Source organism: Phalacrocorax carbo, chromosome 1, assembly GCF_963921805.1.
Source record: "Phalacrocorax carbo chromosome 1, bPhaCar2.1, whole genome shotgun sequence".
Lineage (NCBI taxonomy): Eukaryota > Metazoa > Chordata > Aves > Suliformes > Phalacrocoracidae > Phalacrocorax > Phalacrocorax carbo.
This window is the reverse complement of record NC_087513.1, coordinates 174,213,590-174,236,937: the sequence shown is the minus strand read 5'-3', so window position 1 is coordinate 174,236,937 and position 23,348 is coordinate 174,213,590. Positions and strand designations below refer to the sequence as shown.

Below are 23,348 nucleotides of genomic sequence, written 5' to 3'. Positions count from 1 at the left end.
ATAGTAGTATTAGACCTTTGGGTGAACATTTGTAAAGCTTCCAAGTACTCTGGATGACTCCGGATGCCTAAATTATTTTATTTCTAACTTGACTCCTTTTAAGAGTTTGAGTTTCAGAAAGTCTTTGTTTCTTCTCCCTTTGAAAATGAAGCTTTTTACAGAAGAAGCTTCTGCTTGAAATGGTGTGACACCGACAACGGTGGAACCGTCGTCATTGATCAGGGTGAGCTCCTGCTCAGCAAAGCCACACTATTAAATTCCCCATATATTGTGGATGAGTTAGCAGCTACTGAAGAAGTTTCACAGAACCCTTCAGTTAGGACATTTTATTTTATGGAAGGCATTGAAAATGGCTGAAGTTTGGCCGACAAAACTAGAAGTACCTGTAATCAGCAGTCACGCTTGAAAATCTTGGCCTCAGGCTCTGTTTATTGGACAGTCTTGTGTCAAATAACATGTAAGCAAATTACAAATGAAGCAATTCTCAAGAATTTATAGCACCTTCAACAAATAAAGAGGTTGACCTTCCAGGTCCAAACCCAACCTTAAATCTCTTTGTATAGGAAAAAAAAATATTTTTTAAAATTTAATTTTTTCTCAGTTGAGCCTGCTAGTTCAAGGGTTTTCCTAAAAATCCCTTTAGGCATCTATCTGCTGACTCCAAACTTCTTCAGGATCTGACCGTAGTCTACTACTAAGTTATAGGCAAGATACATTTAGGGCGACCTCTTCTTGATTTTGACCTGAGCTTTCACAGAGCCTAGTTTTACTGTAACAAGGAGTACCAACATCTGAGTAGCTACTGACCCATCCAACCTCAGCCCTGTTAAACCCCAGCTACTGTTACGTGATAAAGCGATGATTTATTAATGGAGATAGGGGATTTATTAATGGAGGTACGGTGGAACTTATGTGAGGGCAGGTTCCTTCCTGCTGAAAAAACCTATTTCCTGGGTTGCTTAAAAACACAGAGGTAGGTTGCTAGTCTGTTACTGTAGAGATCGTTCCATTTTGGGAGTGAGCTCGACTGAGAGATTAATAAGTTTACTTTTTCCCTTACCTGCTTTAACTGTGGCAGAGCTTATAGCAGGGGAGCTGGCTATGGTATAGCTGGGATGCTTACTAACGTAGACATGCAGAACATTTTAATGCAGATGGAAGGAGACTGTGATTGCCCTGTACACAGCTAGCCAAAATCCTAATCACCTAGCCAGCAACAACAACCTGCCGGAATGCAGGACGCCTGCAAGCCTCACACCTGCAGTCCCCAGGCCATCTAGGGATAATGAAATGGGCTGGTCAAAGCAAGCTGATCTCTTCTGCTCTCCCAAACAAGCCTGCTCCCTACTGAAAGCAGAAGCATCCATGTAGGCATGGTTCAGAAAGGAAGGGATGGGAAAGGGAAGGAAGGGGAAGGATGGGAAGGGAAGGAAGGGGAAGGATGGGAAGGCAAGGCAAGGCAATAAGGGAGAATACTCAAAATCAACCATAAATCTCTGACTTGCGAATCTTCTGTAAGCAAAAATATCTTACTTCCAGATTTGTTCTTAAATAACCATCTTCACCTCAAAAAAGAAATCGCCTTTTTTTTCCCCCTCACAATAACATAGATATGCTAAGCCAGAAGTATTTCTCCAAATACCTGTTTAAATGTTTAAATACTTGCTGCTTGTTAAAAAATGTGTTAGGATGCCAAAGTTTCTAAACACGTTTTATCAAGTGAAAGAAATTTAAGACAAAACCAACTGGATTACTCTTGCATTTTTGTAGTTAGGGGAATAATATGTTTTGTTCCATCAATGTGTCCACTTTACATTATTCAGCACAAAGCTTTGTGAAATAAGAATCATGGGAATATCACAATATAAAAGGAAAAGGTACAAATAACAGCTTCATAAACTGAGAAATGTACATAAATAAATCATGTAGATGGGGGCAGTTTGCTTAGCTGGCAAGAAAAAAAAAATATGGAAAATCTGCTTGTTAAACAATAACCACAGAGTGTGCTTTTATGATGTTTTTCACCACAGTAATTCATATTAGAGATAGAAGCAGTTGCATGTTAAATAAAATCATTCAGCATTGTTCTCCTCACATTACAAAGAGCTGACTTATGTTGTTTTTAGATGCCTCCCATTAGAAAGTAAATATTCCTCTGATGTTATACATTTCAGAAAATTTAATAAAGATGAACTGTAAATAAAGTCACAGGGAGATTTCAGACAGTTTTATTAGCAGATTGTTGAAAAGAAAAGAAAATTAAATACAATAACAGTAAACGTGGTTCTCACATTGAAACCAGGCTCAAATAACTAGGCTACCATAGAAAAATTTCCAATTCTTGCATTATGATGTAAAAACAGATTTTTGTACAGATTTTGTACAACAAAATTCGTAATAACCTTTTTTCATTTTTAGAAAACTTTAAATATATAGATAAAAATAGACAATTTTCATAGGTCCTACATGAAGATGAGTATGTTCTGTTCCAAGGGCTTGCATAGAGCGCAAATGTGGTTATAATATAGAACAACTAGACATTAATATCTTTAAGATTACAAAAGCATATAAACAATAACATGAGCACAACTTTTCTTCATAATCTATGCAAAAAAAAAAATCCAAATCAAAAACCAAAAACAAAATACCAACCCAAAACCGGTATAACTAAAGAGGGGCAAAAAATTCAACTTACAGTAACATCTCATGGTCTGTAATATTTACACTGTTTTTAGCAAGATTCTTTCTAAACATCCAGCTTATAAATTGGTTCCCCCTTAATCCTTAACATTTCCATTTATGTACCAAGCCAAACACTGAGGCATTCCCAAAGGTCTTGAAAGTATATACTGTAAAACTACTAAACCTACCTACAGGTGACTCTATGCAAGGAGCAGAGCAATGGTAGATGCTACTACATATTTCAGTTGTAGGCTTTTAATTCTCTTTCAGATATGAATGATTCAAAAGCTTGCCACAAGTCCAGCTAACTTTACAGCTGTTAACCCTTTAAAGACTGCATATGAAAAAACTGGAGTACAGAATCCCATATGTGTTCAAGCAACTACGAAAATTAGGAAAGAATCGTGGTTAGAAAATAATGTCACTACAAAGTGTTAGGTAACAATATTTAATGAAAAATATTGCTCAATATTTCTTTAAAAAAAATTACCATGATGTGAACTTGTATATACAACTTTCTACTGTTAAAAAAGGATCGTGGTGGAGTAAATGTGAACTGCACAAAATAAATGTGTACCAGTATTGCAAGGAAGACCTACAAACTATAGAAGCTCAGTGCTAGAGTTTACAAAACATTAGATTTTTCTTTTTGACAAAATAATATTAATATCCAATCAGAACTATTTTTAAAGAAATACTTGCTTTAAGTTAGGCTTCTTAGACATTTAAGGTTTTGATATGTTTCCATGTAATAAATAATATTTTATATGCATAAAACATTAGATGAAGAAAGCATAATCACAAAACTTACAGTAATAGCACTGATTCACAAAATCAGTCTTTAAAGGGGTAACCCAAAAGTATGCAAAGCAAAGAACATAACTTTTAGTAATGTAATAAGCACTGTGTTGCAGCTTACTTCCAGTTATCAGCACAAAGGTGAAAACACATATTGTAGCTTTCATAGACAGTGAAAGTAACACATAACCACCCATCCCTAAGACAAGGTGGGAGGGACAATAGACTTCAACTGTATCACTCAGTTCTACATGGAATTGGACTGATACATCAAGTGTTTGTTAGGTTTTCTTTTTTTTAGCAACATTGACGTAATATGACATTAACATATAAAAATATTTCTGGCATTTTGACTTGCTGCTCAGCCACAGTCCATTCTCAAAAGTGCACTAATCAGGGCACTAACCAGGGCTCAATATACAAATAAAAGTGGCTGATACAGAATTCTGACTTGTTACCAGATGCTTAAGATCTCATTCAGTAATACTGTGACTCCAGGACAAATATTTACATGCCTGCATGCGTTAAAACTAGAAAGGTGTCTTTTCTGACCAACAGGGTGACAAAACAATATTATCTAAAATTTTCATTTCCTAAACTCTAGATTTCTACTGCATACATAATACCTTCCTTGTGTGATCTGTGTTATATACTGTACATGTGACCAACAGTTTGATAAGAAGCAAAGTCATTTATTTCATAAACCCCTGCCAGTTTACAATGAGAAATTATTACTCTTTTTATTGTATTTTTTTATTTTAGGAAAAGAGACTTTGTGAACAGTAAAACAGTTTGTTTACATTCAGCATTTCTTTTCACTTACACAAAATTCCATTTCACTTAATGTAGTCTAACATACATGTGTTGGTCTCTTGGAAAGCACGTGGAAAAAATGTCTTTAGAAGAAAACCCACAATCATAGTTTGAAAACTGAATGTATCAATTTTTTTTTCTTTTACCTTTTTTTTTTTTTTTCCTTTTTTTTTTAATAAGAATCCTCTTATGCCCTCTACAAGTTCATTTCTGAGCTGTCTTGCTGGTTTCGGTATGATATAACAGTCTGTAAGTGTACTTGGACACCACTGGAAGGATCATTTGATGTGCTCAAATATAGAAACATCAGAGGAGGACAGAGTCTGCATTCCTTGAAAAAGGGAATACTCAGCCTTATCCTGACCCGCCTGTAATTGTGGATACAATAGTCCGGCGCAGAGACGCAGATTTTCACTGTAAGAAGAGTGCTACTGTACATTTACAAACATTCTCTAGGTCTCCGGGTCGAGCCACAGGAGATCACCAAAGGAGGACACTCTTGCAGAATTCTTTACATTTTTGAAGAACATTGATAAATGAAGTTGAGGAAGTTGCCTTGAAAACGCTTTGTTTCCACAGAACTCCTTATAAGCCAATGTCTTACTGCAAAGTTCTTGACTGTAGCACAGGTATCTTCAGCAGGAAAAATTCAATACATGACAGTAGTTTTCAAATAAAGTCTTCCATCTAAAACATAAGGAAAAAAATTGCTTTATATATTTATAATGACAATGAATCGAAAAGACGAAAAAACCCACAAGATTTAAAACTGCAGCAGAGGTAGTCCTCCCATAAATCTGTAATATGCCACCTACGGTACTTTATGTTTAGATTTTTAAAAAAAACAATAAAACCTGAGTATCACCATTGCAATTTCACCTGACAGTGGTCAAATTAACTCTGTTAAAAATTACATCCACTTTGCAAGTTGTGAATACTGTAACGGCGTCTAAAGCTTTAATATATGCTGCACTCATATCAGTGCTAGGGCACTAGGAATGTAGGTGGAGCCTCGGTGCATGTGTTTTTACTGATATGCAAACTTAACTGAATAGTGCTGAACAGCAATTATTTCCTTCATGGTTGCAGAGCAAAAATCTTCTTGCATGCAATCGTTAGTACTCCCATCACTAAAGGCATAGCTCATACTTTCTGATTTAGCTATGTTGTTAAATATACCATGTAATGTAACCATTGTGCACATTTGTAGCTATTTATATAGAACCCAGTATAGGATATTTAATCGGTATCAGTGAAGTATAGCCTCCTTCCCCCATAAATGAGATTAACTGAACAATTACTATGTTAAAGATGTAAGCACGTCTCTCTCAACATTTTTTCCACCCAAGTGAGAAGCATATATTTAAGTGAGATATGTGTGATGGAGAGGGAACATGAGAAACAATAAGCTCACCTAGCCTGTAACTGTTGATCTAGAAAAACTTGAAGATAACATTCTCCCATAGCATATTTTCACCTAATTTACAAATACCAAGCAATTTTTTCTTCACTGGGGACATGAACGTCCTATATGTACCTATTGTCACAGCAATGCAAAGACTAGTTCTTTTTCAACAGGAAACAGACAGAAAAACTTCTTCGTTTTCTGTCCTGTAGGACAGAAAGCATTGCTCCCTTGTGAGTGAAGTACATATTAATCCTCCACAGTGCATATTTATGAAACACGACTTGTATTTTAGAATATAATGCATCTGGAAGTACAAGCTGTATCTTAACTCTTGAAGTCTGCATGAAACCCTTCTTTTGGTCCAAGTGAAATCAGCAAAAATTTGCATGATTTCAGAGGGGTTTGTTTCTGTTTTGGTTTTCTTAGCCTAACCTTTTTATTTCAAATCAGTCTTTAAAATTCTTATTAGATATCCAGGAAAGCAATTGTGTGAGATAAACCTATATAAATGAACGCTGAAGTTTTTGAAATGCTTGCCTATCATCAAAACATGTGGCATCACTTTCACAAGCTTACTGTAACTGTTGAGAGAAAGAAAAGTTTAACTTGAAAGCAGACAAATGCACATCACATACAGCTGTAAAAATTCACCCTTTCTGCACACCCCTTTGCAATTTTTATTGTCTAGTTTCTATATCAGAACCGCTGGGGAAAAAAAGGAGATGGGAGAATTGTTCAGTCTGTCGCAGTGATTATTACCTAGTGGCCCTCTGGTTTTCCTTTTCTACCAATAGTTTGCTTTTGCAAGCGTCTGGGATGTACCCCCTTCTGCTACATTCTCCCTGTCTTTACGGTTTTTTGCCCCTTTCCCCTACTCTTTTTAGGTTCCTAGCATTTTTGGCAGATGATAACTTTCCCTCCACTTAGAGTGCTTCCACTCAGAACCATTTCCACATTCTCTTTGCTCTTTACAGTCTTTGTGCACTGAAGAGAGATAAAAAGAAATTGCGTAAGGCCTTAACTTAAGGACTTTTTTTCCTTCTTTGATGCATGAAGAGCAACCAAAATGCTTGTGGGAATTCAGGAGAGAAAGAAGGAACCTCTGAAATGGAGCTTGGTAAACCATCTCAAAAGAAAACCTGCATCAAGTGCAGGATTGCCAGAGCTACTACCGGCTATAGTTGCCTATAATTCTCCCAAACATATTGAATAAACAAAACAGACATTTACAGCACTAAAGCTGTCTGGATACCTCTGTAAGTGAATTACTCTGCATATATACCAGCACTTTGGCTATCCTGAATGCACCCTCGCTAATGAGTGCTACGCATAATTCCCACACCTAAACATTAAGACAACCTACAGTCAGTAACTTGTATTTTACTTTACTATATTAGGTCTACATATATCTTTTAAAATAAAATATTTATGAAAACATATTCTCAATTAAAAATACAGCAGTAGGAAGCAGAATCCTGTAGCAGCCAAGAAAAATGAACAATCTGCAAAGAACAGCAGACCATTTTCAAAAGTCAGCTCTATTTTACACTGCTTAAGGACCCAGTCTGACAGTGAAGTCAATAGGAGTTTTTTCACTTTTAATGGAAGACACTATCAGATCCTGTATTCTGTATCCACAGACAATGAACAATAGAAATGGGCAGCTTTACGGAGCATCTTCCTTACAAACTAAGATGATATTTGTTTATATAACTTAAAAACATTTATGATGGATATATACAATAAGCATAAATCCTCCTGTTCCCCAAATAACTGTATGACGGACCATTAAAAGTGCAATTAAATCATCTGTATTGATAATGGACTTAAAATGCCATATAGGAACTCAGCAGCTGATCTAATACCATTGCTAGGCTTATTATAAAACGGATATATTTTCTATTAACGTGTTTGACTAATTCCCCTAACATATGGCAAAATGCAGCAAGCATTAGAAACATCAACTTTAAAATAAATCCTGTCATGTTATGATATAGATAAAGCAATTCCATGATTAAGTAATACTTAGTAAGAGTTCAAAAGTTGCTAACAACTGTAAAATATTTCCTTTATTTTCTCAAGAGTAGTCATGAAAGAATGAGGTGCAAAATGAATATCCTTTTCTTTAGAACCTATTGTAACAACATGGAAAAAATTAACAATATCTGTGGAACTGCCCACCACCCTCTCAAATCATGAGTTTGGGAGAGGATGGAGAAATAATTTCTTTAGGCTTTAATCTTTTCTTCCGGCATGCTCCTGTGTGTAGCTGAGAAGTTCATGTAGCCACTCATGACGAACATACACCAGGCAAATACCTCTGCACTTCAGAAATATGAAGACTTCAAACTGTGCTGGGAAAACCAGAGGTAACTCACAGCTCTGCAGAGGAACGATAGCCTTGCATCACGATGTGGAGACCAAATACAATACCTATATCTGATTGCTCTCCCTCTTCCTTTTCAGACTCCTATTGCCTTCTTCCTGAACATTTCTCTCTTAATTCTCATTGTACCGAGGTTCTTCCGAAACAACTAGAACTTCTCAATGTTGCTGCCAAAGCCACATGAATCGCTTCGCCTCTAGGTGTAGCCAGAGTTCCTATCTGAATACCAGTGGAGCATTACCACTGATAGGCCTTCATGATTTCAAGGTTAAAATCACAAGCAACACCTACAAATCATGAGGGTAACCAGTGATCAGCAAATCAAGCAAGCTCATCCTTCAAAACTCAATGTGAAAATGCCACTACTTCTAAATCCCAAATCAAGTGCATGCCTTTGCCTCTTGCCTCCTGGTCAGCTTTTAAGTTACATACATGTGTTGCATTACTTTATGTTGTTAACAAATGCAGAATTTGTCTATCTGCATAAAAACAATTTTATGTAAAATAAATATGGAATATACTATTCACACAAACATAGATATATGCACACAAACATATACTACACAAACATACACACAGTGATCTCTAAAAACGTTTAAAACGTTGGAGTGTATTTTTAGTCTACTGAAAATTGTTGATCTGTGGCAAAGCTTCCCAAATTTACGTACTGTTATATACAATATAAATACATAAAACTTCCTTTCACTCTCAGGAAGTCAAGCAAAAACACAAACTGGGAAAATACTGCTTAATTTCTAAATAGAACCGTGCATGATTAGCAGATTGTCATCTGTTTTAATTGCTCTTTTGCAAACGGCAGTGTTCAGCAAGATCACACAAGCTCATGCTAGTAACTCAAACTGAAAACACCACTACTCCTAAATCTCATTTGTTTTTGTCTGTGGACTGATATGACAGAAATTCTAGCCAGAGTGAGGGAGTATTTTTTTAGATCAACCCTTTTTAATTAAGACTCATTTTGAGGTTTTTGAATGAACATGCCCAAATAGTTAAAAGGTCGTAAATGTTATAAAAAAACAAACAAATGGAACTGACATGAAAATTTGCAATGCTGAAACAAATCATATGTTTGAAATGCATTCCCACAGAGATGTCAGCTGGGGTACGATTCACACTAGTGTTCTGTAGGCAGCTTGTAGTACGTATCTCTATGGGCCTAATGTTTCCTGAGATGAAAACATAAACCCACTCAAATATTATTCCTATTAATATGCATCCTTGTAAAGTGATAGAAGTCTATAATGAAATATTAAGTTTGGTCTTAGGTTGCAGGCTAAATAAATCATCTACTATATTGTAATGCATGTATTTCTGCCCCTCAGTGCAAGTCACCCGGGGGTTGTTTGTCATCCAAACATGCCATATTTTAGTTTGTATTCTGAGAGCTGCTTTACAAATAAACATAACAACAGTGGCCATCATGACTATCACAAAAGCATACTGCAGTCTTTGGTTTATGAAAATCTGCAAATCAATGTCAAAGGTGTGATGTCACACCTGAATTCAGTCGATGGCTGTCCTAGAAGAGCCTACTGAGGAAAACTCTCTTCAGTAATAGGATAAAGTGTTTCCTACAGTTAGGAGCTTTAGGGGAAAAGCAACCAGCCAACCAAGCAAAAAGATATGGTAGCATGTCACAGAGAGCTAATAAGAAAGAAACCCACAGAGTCCAGCTTAACAACCAAAAAAGGACAAAATAATGTATCAGAAGGAAAATGAATTATAAGATCAGAAACCTCAGTGGGAGCTTTGGAAAGTCAGGATGTCACGGTTTGGATAATTTTTTATTTTTTATTAGTTGTTGTATTTTTATGATCATAATTTGTAAGCTGTAGAATAGTAAATGCCAGCCCATGACCCAGGAACCGTTACCTCAAAGTAGCCCCGGTTTTAGTCACTACAGCTCCTAACTACAGCTAATATAATTTTGTCAAATATGCACAGGCCAGTGATATAAGCTGTTCTTCACTCAAAAGGTATCTTAATGATATCTGAATGGTGGAGCTACTCATCTCTTTGTGCTTTCAAAGTAAAGAACACCTACTTTAGGCTGATTTTCATTATTAAGGAGAACACAACTGAGTAAGTGAGGATGGGAACTTTAATCCCAGCTCTAGCTCCGAAATGATCTGTGACTTCACTTTTCTGTTTTAACCTTTCTTTCTTCCCCTCCTCTTTTTAGGTAACAGAGATTCCAAGCACTGAAGGCTTCGCAGTCTGTTTTCTTGTCCTTAGCAAGGTACAGCAAGGTTAGCTGGGACCTCTAAGGACTATGTCAGCACAAACAAAGAAACAACCGACAACAAAAAACCCCACATGCGAGTAGTTATTTAATTGAAACTATAGGTTCTTGGCTCATAAAAATGTGTTTGAAGTCCATTTCCATGGCTGGTGGCTGAGCTGACCAGAGCTTAGTGTCCTCTTTCAAAATCATGTTGCAACACAAAATCCCCAGGACTAGCCCATCTGCTCAGCAAAGACAGCAGAGGCTTCATACTGAAAGTCAGGATATACACACTGTTGCCACATCCTACAGCCGTTAAAAACTGCTGACTTCAGTTCTAGCAAGCTGAGGCAATTACAAAGCATTTCTGACTCTCTGTACAAGAAAAGATGGCATGGCAAGTAAAGGAAATACACTGCAAGTTTGTGTAACGCATATTTTGTAACTTAAGAATCATTACAGTTCTTTTCCTCAACGTTTTACAAGCTAGGACATTACAGTGAAAAATATTATGATCCACCCTCAGTCCAACAGATTAAAAGAAATAAAATATTTGTGACATTAAATGGGGTTACTTGTATCTAAATAAAAGAAAAGCTACTCACTTGTGCTAAAGAACATAATAAATCGTGTTTCCTGTTAGGAAGTAGCTTTATTGAAAATGGCAGCTATTTTCTCAGAAGTTATTTCCAGGCACCTGTAATCTAATGAGGTTTGTCCCTTTCAAAGAACAGTTGTACGTGCATGCCCGAATGCACACAACCTCTTCAGCCCAAAGCTGATAAAAGCATCTGCAAGCCATAGCTCAAGCACATTTAAATTATATAACTGGTTGGTTTATTTGTTTTAATAAGATGGGGCAAATGTGAATCACAGTGTACTTCTAACCTTTCATTCAACCTGATGTTTTAATCATTTGGAGGAAGAGAAACAAAACAAAAGAAAGGGATGGCAAACAAATGGTAATGATTCATGTGATATTTGATAAGACAGCAACGGGAAGTCAAAATAAAAGCAAGCATATTGTGACAGATGGAAGGGATCTTAGTCAAATTGTAAGCCTTCTTCAAAAAACTTAAAGGAAGCAGCTAATTAAGGATGAAATCTATTTTTGTACACTCTTCATATATTTTATTCAAAATCAAGACAAAAGAGGATTTATTTTCCACCAAAGCAGGAAGATAAAAATGGGAGTCTAACTTTTTAATCATGGGAAAATCATTTATGACGAGGTTGATTCTTTTCTGGGGTTTGCAGAGTGTGACTGAGAACATAAACCCTAGCCTTTGTAAAATGCAGTCATGAAATCAACCAAACACAACTTTCCATAGTTTTCCTTATAAAATGCAAAACAATATGTTGTGGGGGGAAAAGACTCCTCCCGGTGTACGAGGTTAATCAGAATGCCGTAGCTTTACAACTCGACACTGAAAAAGAGGGACAGAGGGATCTATATTGTCTGGACATTGTTACGCACAGCAAAAGTAGATCATGTTTTGGGGGACATGGACACTGCCCTCTTCCCAAGTAGAAACAGAGAGGAGTACAGGAGATGTAGGAAAGCAAGCTTGACTGTTGAGGCTTTGAAATTTGAGCAATTTTTTCTTCAAAAAAAAGTGCTTATCCAGTTTTTATGCAAAGACGGGTGATTTCACACTGCATGTTCAATAAACTCATGCAAATATGAAGTATGTAAACATATTTGGCCAAACACTATCCTAGTTTGCCCTTTGTATAACACCAATAAATTAGTTTCAAATTTGCATATTGTTATTAATCATACACCTTTCGTTTCTCTACTTAACATTCATGTACAAATATATTTGTGTTAATAATTCGTGCAAATGTTCAGGAGACTGAGATGTTCATGTCTTTCTTTTTAAAATAATAATTTATACTTAGGAGATTTTAATTCTACATCCGATTTTCCAGACATAAAACTAAAACATGGACGCATAAAAAAGAGTGACTAAACACCTTTTGGCAGTTATTTTAACTACTGAACTGTCAGGATCTTCCTTCAGTAATTTTATCATGTGTTTTAATCATGAATATATGTTTTCATTATATCACTGAATACTGTGGGAGCAAGCTAAAGGTCAGCAATCTGGTCTTTAGTAAACTAACAAAGCAGTGGACTACCTGAATATGTCCCCTTCTATCATTTAAAGATCATATAGAACACACAGAGCTTGCCATTCTGAGCAATGAGAAGATTGAACTGGCAAGGTGAGAAAATCTTTGAAAGAAATAGATTTTAAAAAATCACACTGTCTATTATTGCCTTATGAACTTAGCAACCCTTTTTCTATTTGTATAAACAGAACAAAAGCACATCCAAAGAAAGACAACAGAACTGACTGCTTACGATCACTGAACCTGAGTCTCTAAGGCATTGTATTGTGTCACTTGTATTGGTTAAAAAAATTTTTTAAAAAAAAAAACAACAGAGAAAAAACAAAACAACTTCAACTGAAAAATCATGTGGAAAAGTTATTAAAGGATGAAGTCACAGCTAAATACAATCAGCTTGTGAGCTTCCACAGCTCATTGTGTTCAGTGCTGTTCGTAACACACTGTGGATAATTGCTGTGCTGAACAATCTGTCCTACAGTGAACACTTTTAAATTCTGCAAAAAGGTGTGCTTTATTTGCTATTATATTTCCAAAAATGTAAACAACTAATTTTTTTACGATCATTTTAGTAAGCCAATCAACAAGCAACCTTGGATCTGATAGCAAAAAAATTGAGAAAGAGCTGAGATCTAAATATTGGAACATGGTTTCTGCCTGACACCTTTTTTTTTCTTGCAAACTCTTGATGGAAACAGAAATTACTATTCATCTTTTTAGTCTGATTGCTCTTCTCTCCACTTTTCTTCTCAATTTTGCCTCCCTTTTTAGTGCTTTGCTCAAATGATCACTTTTTACACAAACATCATCACCAAAGTAATCTTAAATACAAAATATCAATCATAAAGTTAATCTTCAACCAGGCTTTAAAAAAGTAATTATTTTTCTCTCTGGAGAGGAAAAATTGGTCATAAAATGAAATCTGAATAAAATATAATAGAATAGTGTTTGTTGGAGCTTTCAGCAGCTTTTGCTTCTGAGTTGAGATCAAATTACAGAAAATACCTATGCAAAATCATATACCTGTAGTTCTTAAAAACTACCCTTCATACACACATATAGAAACACACAGAGAGCTTCTTTCCATCACTGAACTAGAAGCTAATAGTATTAGCATGATACATGCGTTTACAATTACAGATCACATAAAAAGGTGTGGATTAATAAAGATATTCTATGAAAGTCTGGGAAGAGTAGCATGGGTCGTGATTCTTCTCCTAGGAATAGCTGTGGCCATGGCCAGTGCTAGCAATCTATTGTTTCCTTCACCAGACACTGTGATGTTTATTTCCTTCAGCATACAGAAACCATTTATGAAGACGAGCTCTTCGAAAGTGTTATCTTTTCTAGAGCTTTAGCCCAGGCTAATTTTTAAAACACAAGAAAAGACTTACCTAATACCTACTGCTACGCAGAGCATCTCTTCTGATTCACAGAATCACAAACCTCCCTCCCTCTCCTCTCCGAGCTACTTCTTTTCTAAACAAGTAACTTTCATTTGATGCAATACCCCAATAACTAAAAGGCAGACTAGTGATTTGTTGTCTTCAGATTAGACTTAAACAAAAGATTAGACTTATACAAAAGTCTGATCTACCTTTTCCTTAATCCCGGTTACTGAGATGTCATTTCAAATGTTGCAAAGGTTAGTGGAAAATAGAGGCCATTTAAAGAAAGCATTTAGCTTTACTACTTACATTAGCCCGCATACATCAATTCTAGGATGTGTGGAATCCTATTCTAATATCAATATCACATTAACACCACATTTTTCTTTAATACCCAACCACCCTTGTTCTCGTCTGTGTGCTAAAACAGAGTAACAGCCCAATGCAAAACATGAAGAAATAGTCACATGCAGAACAGGAAGGAATGAGGCTGTAAAATAGATAGATTGCACAGTGGCAAGCTTATGGAAAATCTATTAAGGATGCATGGGATGTCAAAACATATGCAATATCAGCTTGCTGCTTTTAGGTATTTCGTATGAAAGCAAGCTTATGGAAGACAATGGTACCAAGCAGTCAGCTCCAGAACAGGAGTCAAGGTGACAGAAACCAAACCAGAAGTCACGCCCTAAGAAATGAGCAACGAACTGAAGTCACACATAATCCTCATAACCACACAGAAATATGAACAGACCTTAATGAAGTTCCTGGGGCTTAGCGTGAGCGACACAACTACAAAACTGAAAAAAACAGCTCATGTTAAATCTGTGGAAGACTTCAAGCTGAAAGATGTATATGGGGTTTAACCCAGTAGTTGGCTATTAACCAGTACTTAAGCAAAATGCTTTTTTTCCTATAAGGAATGAAAAATACTAGCATTTTAAATTATAACTGAGCTTTGTTTCTGTGACAAGGGCTAAAGTTGACCCAGGTAGATTGTTTTTCAATTCACAATTCAAACTAGTTCCCCTAACTGACGGTAAACTTCCATCTTGGGCATATCTTCATAGATGCATTTAAGTACTGTGGTGACAAGCCAACCTTTCCCATTCCCTCTCAGTGGTAACATAATTTCAGATAGGTACTTCCAAATTATTATTCTACCCTCCCAGGAAAAACTTAATTAGCCTTAGGGCCAGGTGGTTTGAATTTGGCACCACTCTGTGTCTTTGCCAACAGAGATTCCTCAGAAAAAACAGCGTGTCATGACAGACTGTGTCCTGGATGCACCCTGCTACACAAATCCCAGAGCATATGGAAGCAGCATGCTTTCCCAGAGAGAACTTAGCACCGTGGTCCGTCATCAAAAAGTAAGCAAGGGAAAAGAGAATGGCTAAATTAAACCACAGAGCAGCCTTAACCAGTGACTCTGGGATCAAGTGACTAGCCTGGAGTCAGAAGAAATGACCTGTGCAAAATATCCGAAGTGTAAAATTTTCTTGCTTGGAAGTGTGATTATGTCAAGACAGAGTAAATGAAAAATGTTACTTCATGGTTGCTTTTTCTTGTGTCCCCGTGTCCCCCCCCCCCACTTTCCACTTACACTGTTTATTTCCAATAGCAACGTATTAATGACATTGTACAAGTCACATGCAGGACCTCTTCTGGAACAGTGTTTAGGATGCTGGTTACCCTTGCTCAAGGTGTATTTAAACTGCAATAATTTCAGAACAGGCTACCAGTATAATGCAAGGAATGGAGTCCACAACAGGAAAACAAAGATACGCTGATCACAGAAAAACAACTGATCATTCCTTGTTTATACATTAAAAAGTAAAAAGAGACACAAACCAGCCCTCTTTTTAATTGCAGGAACTCAGTTCTTATCTCGCCTTCCAAGATGAAAGATGTATTAAAATGGTCTTTAAGGTGGTATTTGTGATATAATAGCCTGAAAATGCAGATCTTAAAGCCCATCTAGTCCCATCCATAATGCTATGCTATTTTAGTAGGAAGAGAGGCAAGAACTGAGTATATGCTGAATATATTTACTGAATATCTGGTCTGGTAAAATAGTCTTGGCTATAAAGTTAATTTTTGCTGGAAGATCTAGGGGAGTCACAGGTTTTGCAAGAATATCAAAAAACCTACAGGGAAGCCTTAGCTGTTAATTCCTAAAATTAGGACTTTTTTGTGCACTGAATGTTTAAGATCAAACCCTGGAACTATTGCCCATTTGGAACTGCAATAGAATGGATTTTTTTCAAGTTTTAATACTGTTTCAGCATTTCAATATTTCAGCATTGGGAACCAGATTGCTTAGGATGGCATATTTAATGCTGCGATAGTAACTGTGATTGTCATAACAAATTTGATGATAAAGTTGAAAATGGAACTGTTCCTCCAGTCAGTTATACCACTTTTATGATGCTTCCAGTATTTCCAGTGAAGCCGAGGAGTCTGATCCAACCACAATATTTTTATGTTCAATTCATCTATGTGCAAACATATTGTGCTCTCTTCAATGGCTACGAGTGTGTATCTTTGAGTTGGAGTGTAAAGCTAAAAATGAGAGCAAATTATTGCTTCTTTTTATTTTATGTTTGTATTCAATATAGCTTGATTACTTGAAAGGACTTGTAGCCAGCATATTGCAGGATGAAACAATATCATGAAAAATACATGTCTTTTAATGCAAGGGTTGCACCGACAGTTTGTCACAGGCAAATCTGCAGAATCAACAGAGAGACTAAATAAACAAGTCAGAACTTGAATTATCTAATATAGCATTGTATATTTTTAACAATCTCTGCTCTGATTTCATGCACATAAACCAGCACTGTAAATTTTTTGGTCCTGACTTCAGAACAGTTTGTTTCAAAGGCCAGCTGTAGCACTTTGTGATCCATCCTTTCTAACGTCCATGACAAAACACAGTTATGCTATTGCTGCTTTTCCTAAGCTATTAGAGGCTGCATCACTTTTAAAAAATAAGGCTGACAAGAATATAATAGAAAAAATGTGCCTTTTACCATTACTGATACACACTTTGTGTTTCTCAACTAGGAAAACCAAAATGACATCACATTATCATTATATATGCTGCTGTCTCCCAGGATGTCCTTCAGGTGTTATGGAACCTTACAATGACCAAAATACTTCCTGTGAAGGGTTGAAAAGCTAAAGATTTCTTTTTAAAGCTAGCAGTCTATTCTATAGAATAGATTTTCCTCTTTACAAGCCAGCTGGCAGTTCACTGGAAGAATACTTATTATAGATATATGCTGACAGCAAATTTTAGCTATAGATGGAACGTGATGCTGGCTAAGTATTCCTTCCAAATGTGTTAAATTTAGTTCCACTTCCTTTATACTTACTTTTCTTAGTTGATTTATTTCTTTTCTTTTTTTTTTTTCTTTCATAGGAACTTGAGATACTAGTAGGGATGGGTCAAGTTTCAAATTAAATCCATGGGAAAGCTGAATGCTTGAATTATACAAAGCCCAAGTTGTTTTGTGTCATCATTCTTAATTATATCAATATAAAAATAACCACTGCTAGAAAACACTATTTTTAGAATTAAAATAGATTTAGCGTCGTAACCGGTTGCTTTGCTGGTTTACAATGAAGCATTTCTATGAATATTACAGACATATTAAGAATTTTTTTATCTTAAAATAAAATACTATAAATATTTCCTATTTCTGAAGGACCTAAAAGTGCTTTGTCTTTTTTTAATCATACTGGCAAAGTGAGAAAAGACAAAACCTAAAATCTTTGGCCACTTCAAAATTAAATAATCAGACCCTCAACTAGTTTAAATTAATATAGCTTTATTGATGGCAAGGGTATATATTTTTTTTTCTTTTTCTTTCTTTTTAACTGACATAAGAGTAATACATCAACTGAGTTGGAGTGATATTTTAGGAAGGTTGTTGCCTTCTTAACTCTTAACACTGTTCAAAGGGCTGCCTGCCTGATACAATCTCACCATACAGTGTTATTTACATTTTAAGTCTAACTGCTTGTTTGCCTCTTGAATATATGAAGTGAACGTTGAACTCTCATTCTTTTTAAAAGGACTTCTGACCCCACAGTTAGTTTAGGATTATAAAAGAGAGACTGTCACCTATTATACCAAATGCTGCACTCAGTAATATACCACTTTTGATCTAACACAGAATAACTGAGGTAAGTCAATTACATTCTTCTCCTATGAAATCCAGGTAGGCTGCCTTTACAAAAATTATGGCCATTAAGTATTTCCTTACTAAATCCCATAAAATAATTTTCCATCTATTTCCCCATACTAGATTTGAAACTAACTATAATTAGTTGATAATAGTTGTGAATTGCTGTATCTTGCATCGCCTCTCTTTGCCACTTTTTAATGCCTGGGATTCTGATCAGTCACCAAATAAAATATAAAAGCAGAAGTTAATAACATAACTGAACTTCTATTGTGCCCTTCATCCAAGATCCAGAATACTTTGCAGACACTAATTAAGGTTCACAACACCCTTGTGAGATACCAAAGGATGGGTGCTGCCATCAAGAAATCAGTAGATAAAGACTGCATAAAGATTTGGTTCTGGCTTAAGGCATTGGTTAAAAATGAACCAAAGCATGCAAAATGAGCTATTCCTTTACCATATCATTCAATAGCAAAACATCAGACCTATAGCACATAAGCAACCCAAACAAATGCTACCATTTTAATTATGAAATTGATATTACCCATTTGATTCTTTCTTTGCTGCAAAATGTGAAATGAGCAAAGACAGTGACTTCTTAGCATATACTTCTTGTGACTGTGTCACACGCTCCATTTATCGTTTGCAATTAGACTATCTTGGAGTATAATTACAACCCCTGCTATAAAATGGATATATCATATGGAAAAAAATTTCCATAAACACTAAACCAAAAAACCAACACGCCCTCAAACCCCAACAAACAAACAAACAAAACCCCAACAAACAAACCAAACCAAAATTACTTTCTCATCTCCAAAAACTGAACTCAGTTTTTTTGGAACGACACTGAGTTTACTAAATTTCTTTGTAGAGGTCTACCCCAGGGTACTCCGGTTATGCTCCTTCCATAGACAAAGGAGAAATATAGACATCTACTTTATGAAGTGATGAACTGTACCGTAGACGTTTCTCTCCACTCCCTCCACAGAGGGTCGAGGGTGACAAGCACAGATGTAGAAGTCTACATTGTAGACATCTATGCCTTGTCAGGTTAATTCCAGCCCATGTCTTCTTTGCAGGCAAAACTAAATTTAAATGGAGAAACATTTACTAGGTGTCCGCGACAAATTACTAACAATATAGTAATACAGTTACAGTAATATAATGCAACCATATTAGTAGTACGATACCATTTTCCCTTCTAGAGTTCTGTGATACTTCAGCTACCTCTTTTTCTACCTCTCAATTTATGTCCACTTTTGTTCTTATTTCAGAGTTTTTGGAATGCTTCTTTAGACTCTTGCTTCACGCCTTGTGCCTCCCATAGTAGCATCCAATTGAAATAAATGCTGCAAAGCTTCAGGGTTAATGCAGATTTCAAGTTATCCTTTCTACACTTGAGGGTCATGCTTTATGCCACTTTCAGTACTGCACAGTATGGAAACATTACAGAATTACACCAAGCAGAAAAGAAATTGTTGGGCATGGATATTTTTCCAGAAGTGATGCACAATTGCTCATTGCCAACAGCAGTAGTTACAAGACGTGACTGAAATGCAGCTGCTCGTAGTGCGTTTACTGTCACAAGTGATGTTGGAATTCTGAGGCAAGCAAAAAGGAATATACACAACTGATGAGATTCAGTAACTTCAGACACCTGCACTGTAGACAGCTGTGTCTGAGCCAGTTTTCTAGACTCCCTTTATAATCAGTGAAGAAACTTAGAAGGTATGATTCATTTTCTTCAAAGGTAGAGATGTGTCTATTACTCTTCATTGACTTTAATAGGAGTCCAGCCAAATAGCTCAGATAAAGACATCTACCCCACAAATGCGTGAAGTGAAACATATCCCTCCCACTGATATTGTTTGGGTATTTTATGGATAATTACATTGCCTCAGCAGCTATTCCACAAGTTCCACACCTTCATAATACACAGCAATATCTATATTGCCATTATGGTATCAGCAAAGTTCCACTATATCTTATCAGCTGAAAAAATTATAGGATAATGTAGTAAAGAATATATGACTCTATACAATCTCGATAGCTTAAACCTCCTGTTTCTTTTATACAATGAGTGCTGCATCTTAAAGCACTCAAACAGCTCCTACTTTTCTATCTCTGCAGGGCTGGCTTTCTAAGGTATTTCATGTCTAAAATGAATTCGAACACATTAATGCATTTATAAACTCCTTGTGCAAGGATTTAAGCATATGCAGGTGTATTGAGAACGAGTACAAATCCCCTTGTGCCGTTTCATTGTGCAAATAGTTTCTTTGTATTCTAAACCCCCACTCATTTCCTTATTTCAAGTATATTTTTATTATTCCAATAATATTGTACTTATCCTTTCAAAAAATGAAACTCTATTTCACAAATCTTACTATGCAGAGTGTTAACATTCTGTATAGAAGCTATTTTATTTTAACCATGCTTTGCTATTCTTTCTCCACAGACACTATTTCCAACAATATTAAGTAGCTGATACATTACTTTGGGGTGCTAGGTGGTCTCCTTTTTAAGTAACTGCCTTCACCTTTGCTGCCAAAAAACTAATCATTGTCCTCTTACATCTATTCTTTTTACAGAAATAGCTTTCTGCAAAGTACTTAATTTCTTGTCATCTCCTCACACTTCTATATTCAAATTTTGCACAAAACTTTAATATTGATTTTTTTTTTTTGCACTGCATATTCTCATTCTGGATATCTAGCTAGCTTGGATACTGTCTCGAAGTTGCTGATCACCACAATGTGTCATTTACCTAGGTCCTCTGCCACTACCGTCCTTCATAATTGTTACTGTCATCAGCCTTTCTCCAGGTTCAATCACTAAACGTCAGGCAGTAATTCACAAACTGTTCTTCCTCAACTGTTAGTCTAATAAACTAACCCCGTATCATGTACAAACTCCTGCAGTGTTTTAAATTTTAACCTATCACGTTAGTCTCTTTTTCTATACATAATATCTGTTCTATAAAAGCTGTTAATGTATCACAGGCTGACAATAATAAAAAATACCAAAATGTTTACCTTGTCATCCCTAATTGTAAAATTAAAAAAATATTATCATCAATTAACATGAAATTGAAGTAGTTTAAAACCCCTTGAAAACTTTCGGTAGAGTGAGTCGGGTTTCCCAAATTTTAAATGTTGCTGTAGTCAGAATGACACAGAATGTACAATAATGTGTTTGTTTTTCAGATACTGTAGGTCTGAAGAGATTTTTTTGTATACTTCAATTATAAAAACATTTAAAACATACAAACTTGTGCAATTTTTATTTTAATGAAGATGAGAAGTTCATTAACAAAGATAAATATTTCATTAGATGTTAAATAAAACAAAGAGATTTTTTGGCTTCTCTCAGCACAAAATTCCTTTGAAAGATTAATTAATACATGCAAATTATGCAAATTAGACCCATGCAAATATTTTATGAAGACAATTAAGGGAACCATTAATTACTGCTTTTTTTTGCTTCAGTGAGATTCATTCATTTAATTTTAATTTCACTTTAACTGTTTTGATGTATAATCTTGCAGCTAAGAACTTTATCTTTCCTAGTGGGTCACTTAAACTTATAAATTTCATCAAGTGAGCAGCAACAGAAATCTGTAAAGATATTCTCTGGGCTATGTTTAGTATCAAGAGAAATTTTTGACACAATGCACTCCTAGAAACTGCAAAACTGGAAGGGAATGTGAGCTCATTCTTGGACAAGGTTCAACTGCTGGAAAAGCAATTAATTTGCTTTGGCTGTGCTAATATAGGGGAATTAGAAAGTGTGACACAAGACAAATAGAAATAATTAGTTCTCCAAAATGATGTTCTCATTAATATGGTTTGAACAGTAGAAATAAAAAACATTATTGTGGCATGTCTGCATTCTGTCCCTAGCCACAGGAGGTAGAAAAATGCAAGATACAGCATTTTTTCACCTTTGTAGTTTGCATGGTGGTGGCATTTATTTTTAATTTTTATTGTAGGTTTTAAGAAAAGCAAATTGTGGACCTCATCCTGTTATCTAAAACCGACGGCATTGCATAAAGCATGAGGGATCCTTCATGCTAGGCTTCTAGACTGTTTTCTTCCTATGAAAATATGAAACTATAAATATAACTGACTAGGCTTTTCAGAACAATACACTCAAGTTCCTAAACTGAAACTTTGATTTCCATATTGTTCATTTAAATCATATTTTATGATATGCAATACACAAGGTATAATATGTTTATTCTGTAGTTTAAGCTACTATAGCAAAAGATGGCTCTATCAGAAGAGTTTATGATATCCTCTCCAAATCTGGTAACCTAAAAGAAATTTTCTTTTTCCAAAATGTGAATACACATGCACGCATTTGACAAAGTATATAGGGGTAGATTTTCAGTTGCTCTCACACTTATACCAGTACAAACCAGGTTATCTACAAGCAGTGAAAATCACTAGCTGGTACTCTTCACAAAAACAGTCTGCTAGAGGCTGTTAAGAACATGCGCTCACTTACACTCTCAATTTCTTAGCTTGTTGAAGAATTAAAGGTAATGTAGAATTATGTAGCCCCTTCAAAATATTAAACTTTTTTTTTCACCTGTAGGTGATATGCCTTCCAGCTGTTTACCAAGTTCCAACTGAAGGCACCTCCCTTTGAAAGTTTTGCTGTGTATATACCTTTTATCTGCAATCAGATATTAAAGTAATTTATTTAGTTTAATTTATTTCTTCTTTCAGTCAGGTGGCAAAGCTACAGCATCTCATAGAAATTGAGATTTTCTTTTTAAATACAACAGGGGAAGAGAAAATGTGGCCATGCCTAGTTTGATGTTTTTTGATACGATTGCTACCATTAGAAAAATTCTCAAGTGCAATTACCACAGAGGTTTAGCAAAAATACCTAAGACAATTTCTAGAACGCACATTGTAATAATTCTGTATAAACAGAACCCTGTCTTCGGGGAAATTGTTGATAAGAGAAAATGTAATGAAGAACTTTAACTTGAAGTTAAAGCCTACGAAACTCTCCTTGTTCTTTGAATAGTCACTTATTCTTTAACAACATGGATATAATACTTCCATGTTCCTAAATGGGTATGAATGTGCCAGTTAAACACATGAATGAATTCACCATAATACTTGCAAAGTGCTGGGAAGTACCTTCTTCGTTGACCATCAAGTCAGCTTTTTTTGCAAACTTTTATTAGATGTGTCTGTCTCTAATGGTTTCTTTCTAGACAAATCTTAAAATTAGCACCTCATACCCTACATCCTAGACTTTTCTAGACTAGCCTTTGATAAAA

General features: G+C 35.6%; 1 protein-coding gene across 6 annotated transcripts in view; it reads right to left on the bottom strand.

The window, feature by feature from the left end:
• Nucleotides 1-2,212: 2,212 nt before the first annotated feature.
• DACH1 (dachshund family transcription factor 1) overlaps nucleotides 2,213-23,348 on the bottom strand; it is a 364,327-nt gene continuing 343,191 nt past the window's right edge. For all 6 annotated transcript variants that reach the window (XM_064440761.1, XM_064440764.1, XM_064440762.1 and 3 more), the window contains one exon: nucleotides 2,213-4,980. In XM_064440761.1, the coding sequence (XP_064296831.1) occupies nucleotides 4,943-4,980 (38 nt within the window). In that variant the 3' untranslated portion in view covers nucleotides 2,213-4,942. The remainder of the gene's footprint in view (nucleotides 4,981-23,348) is intronic.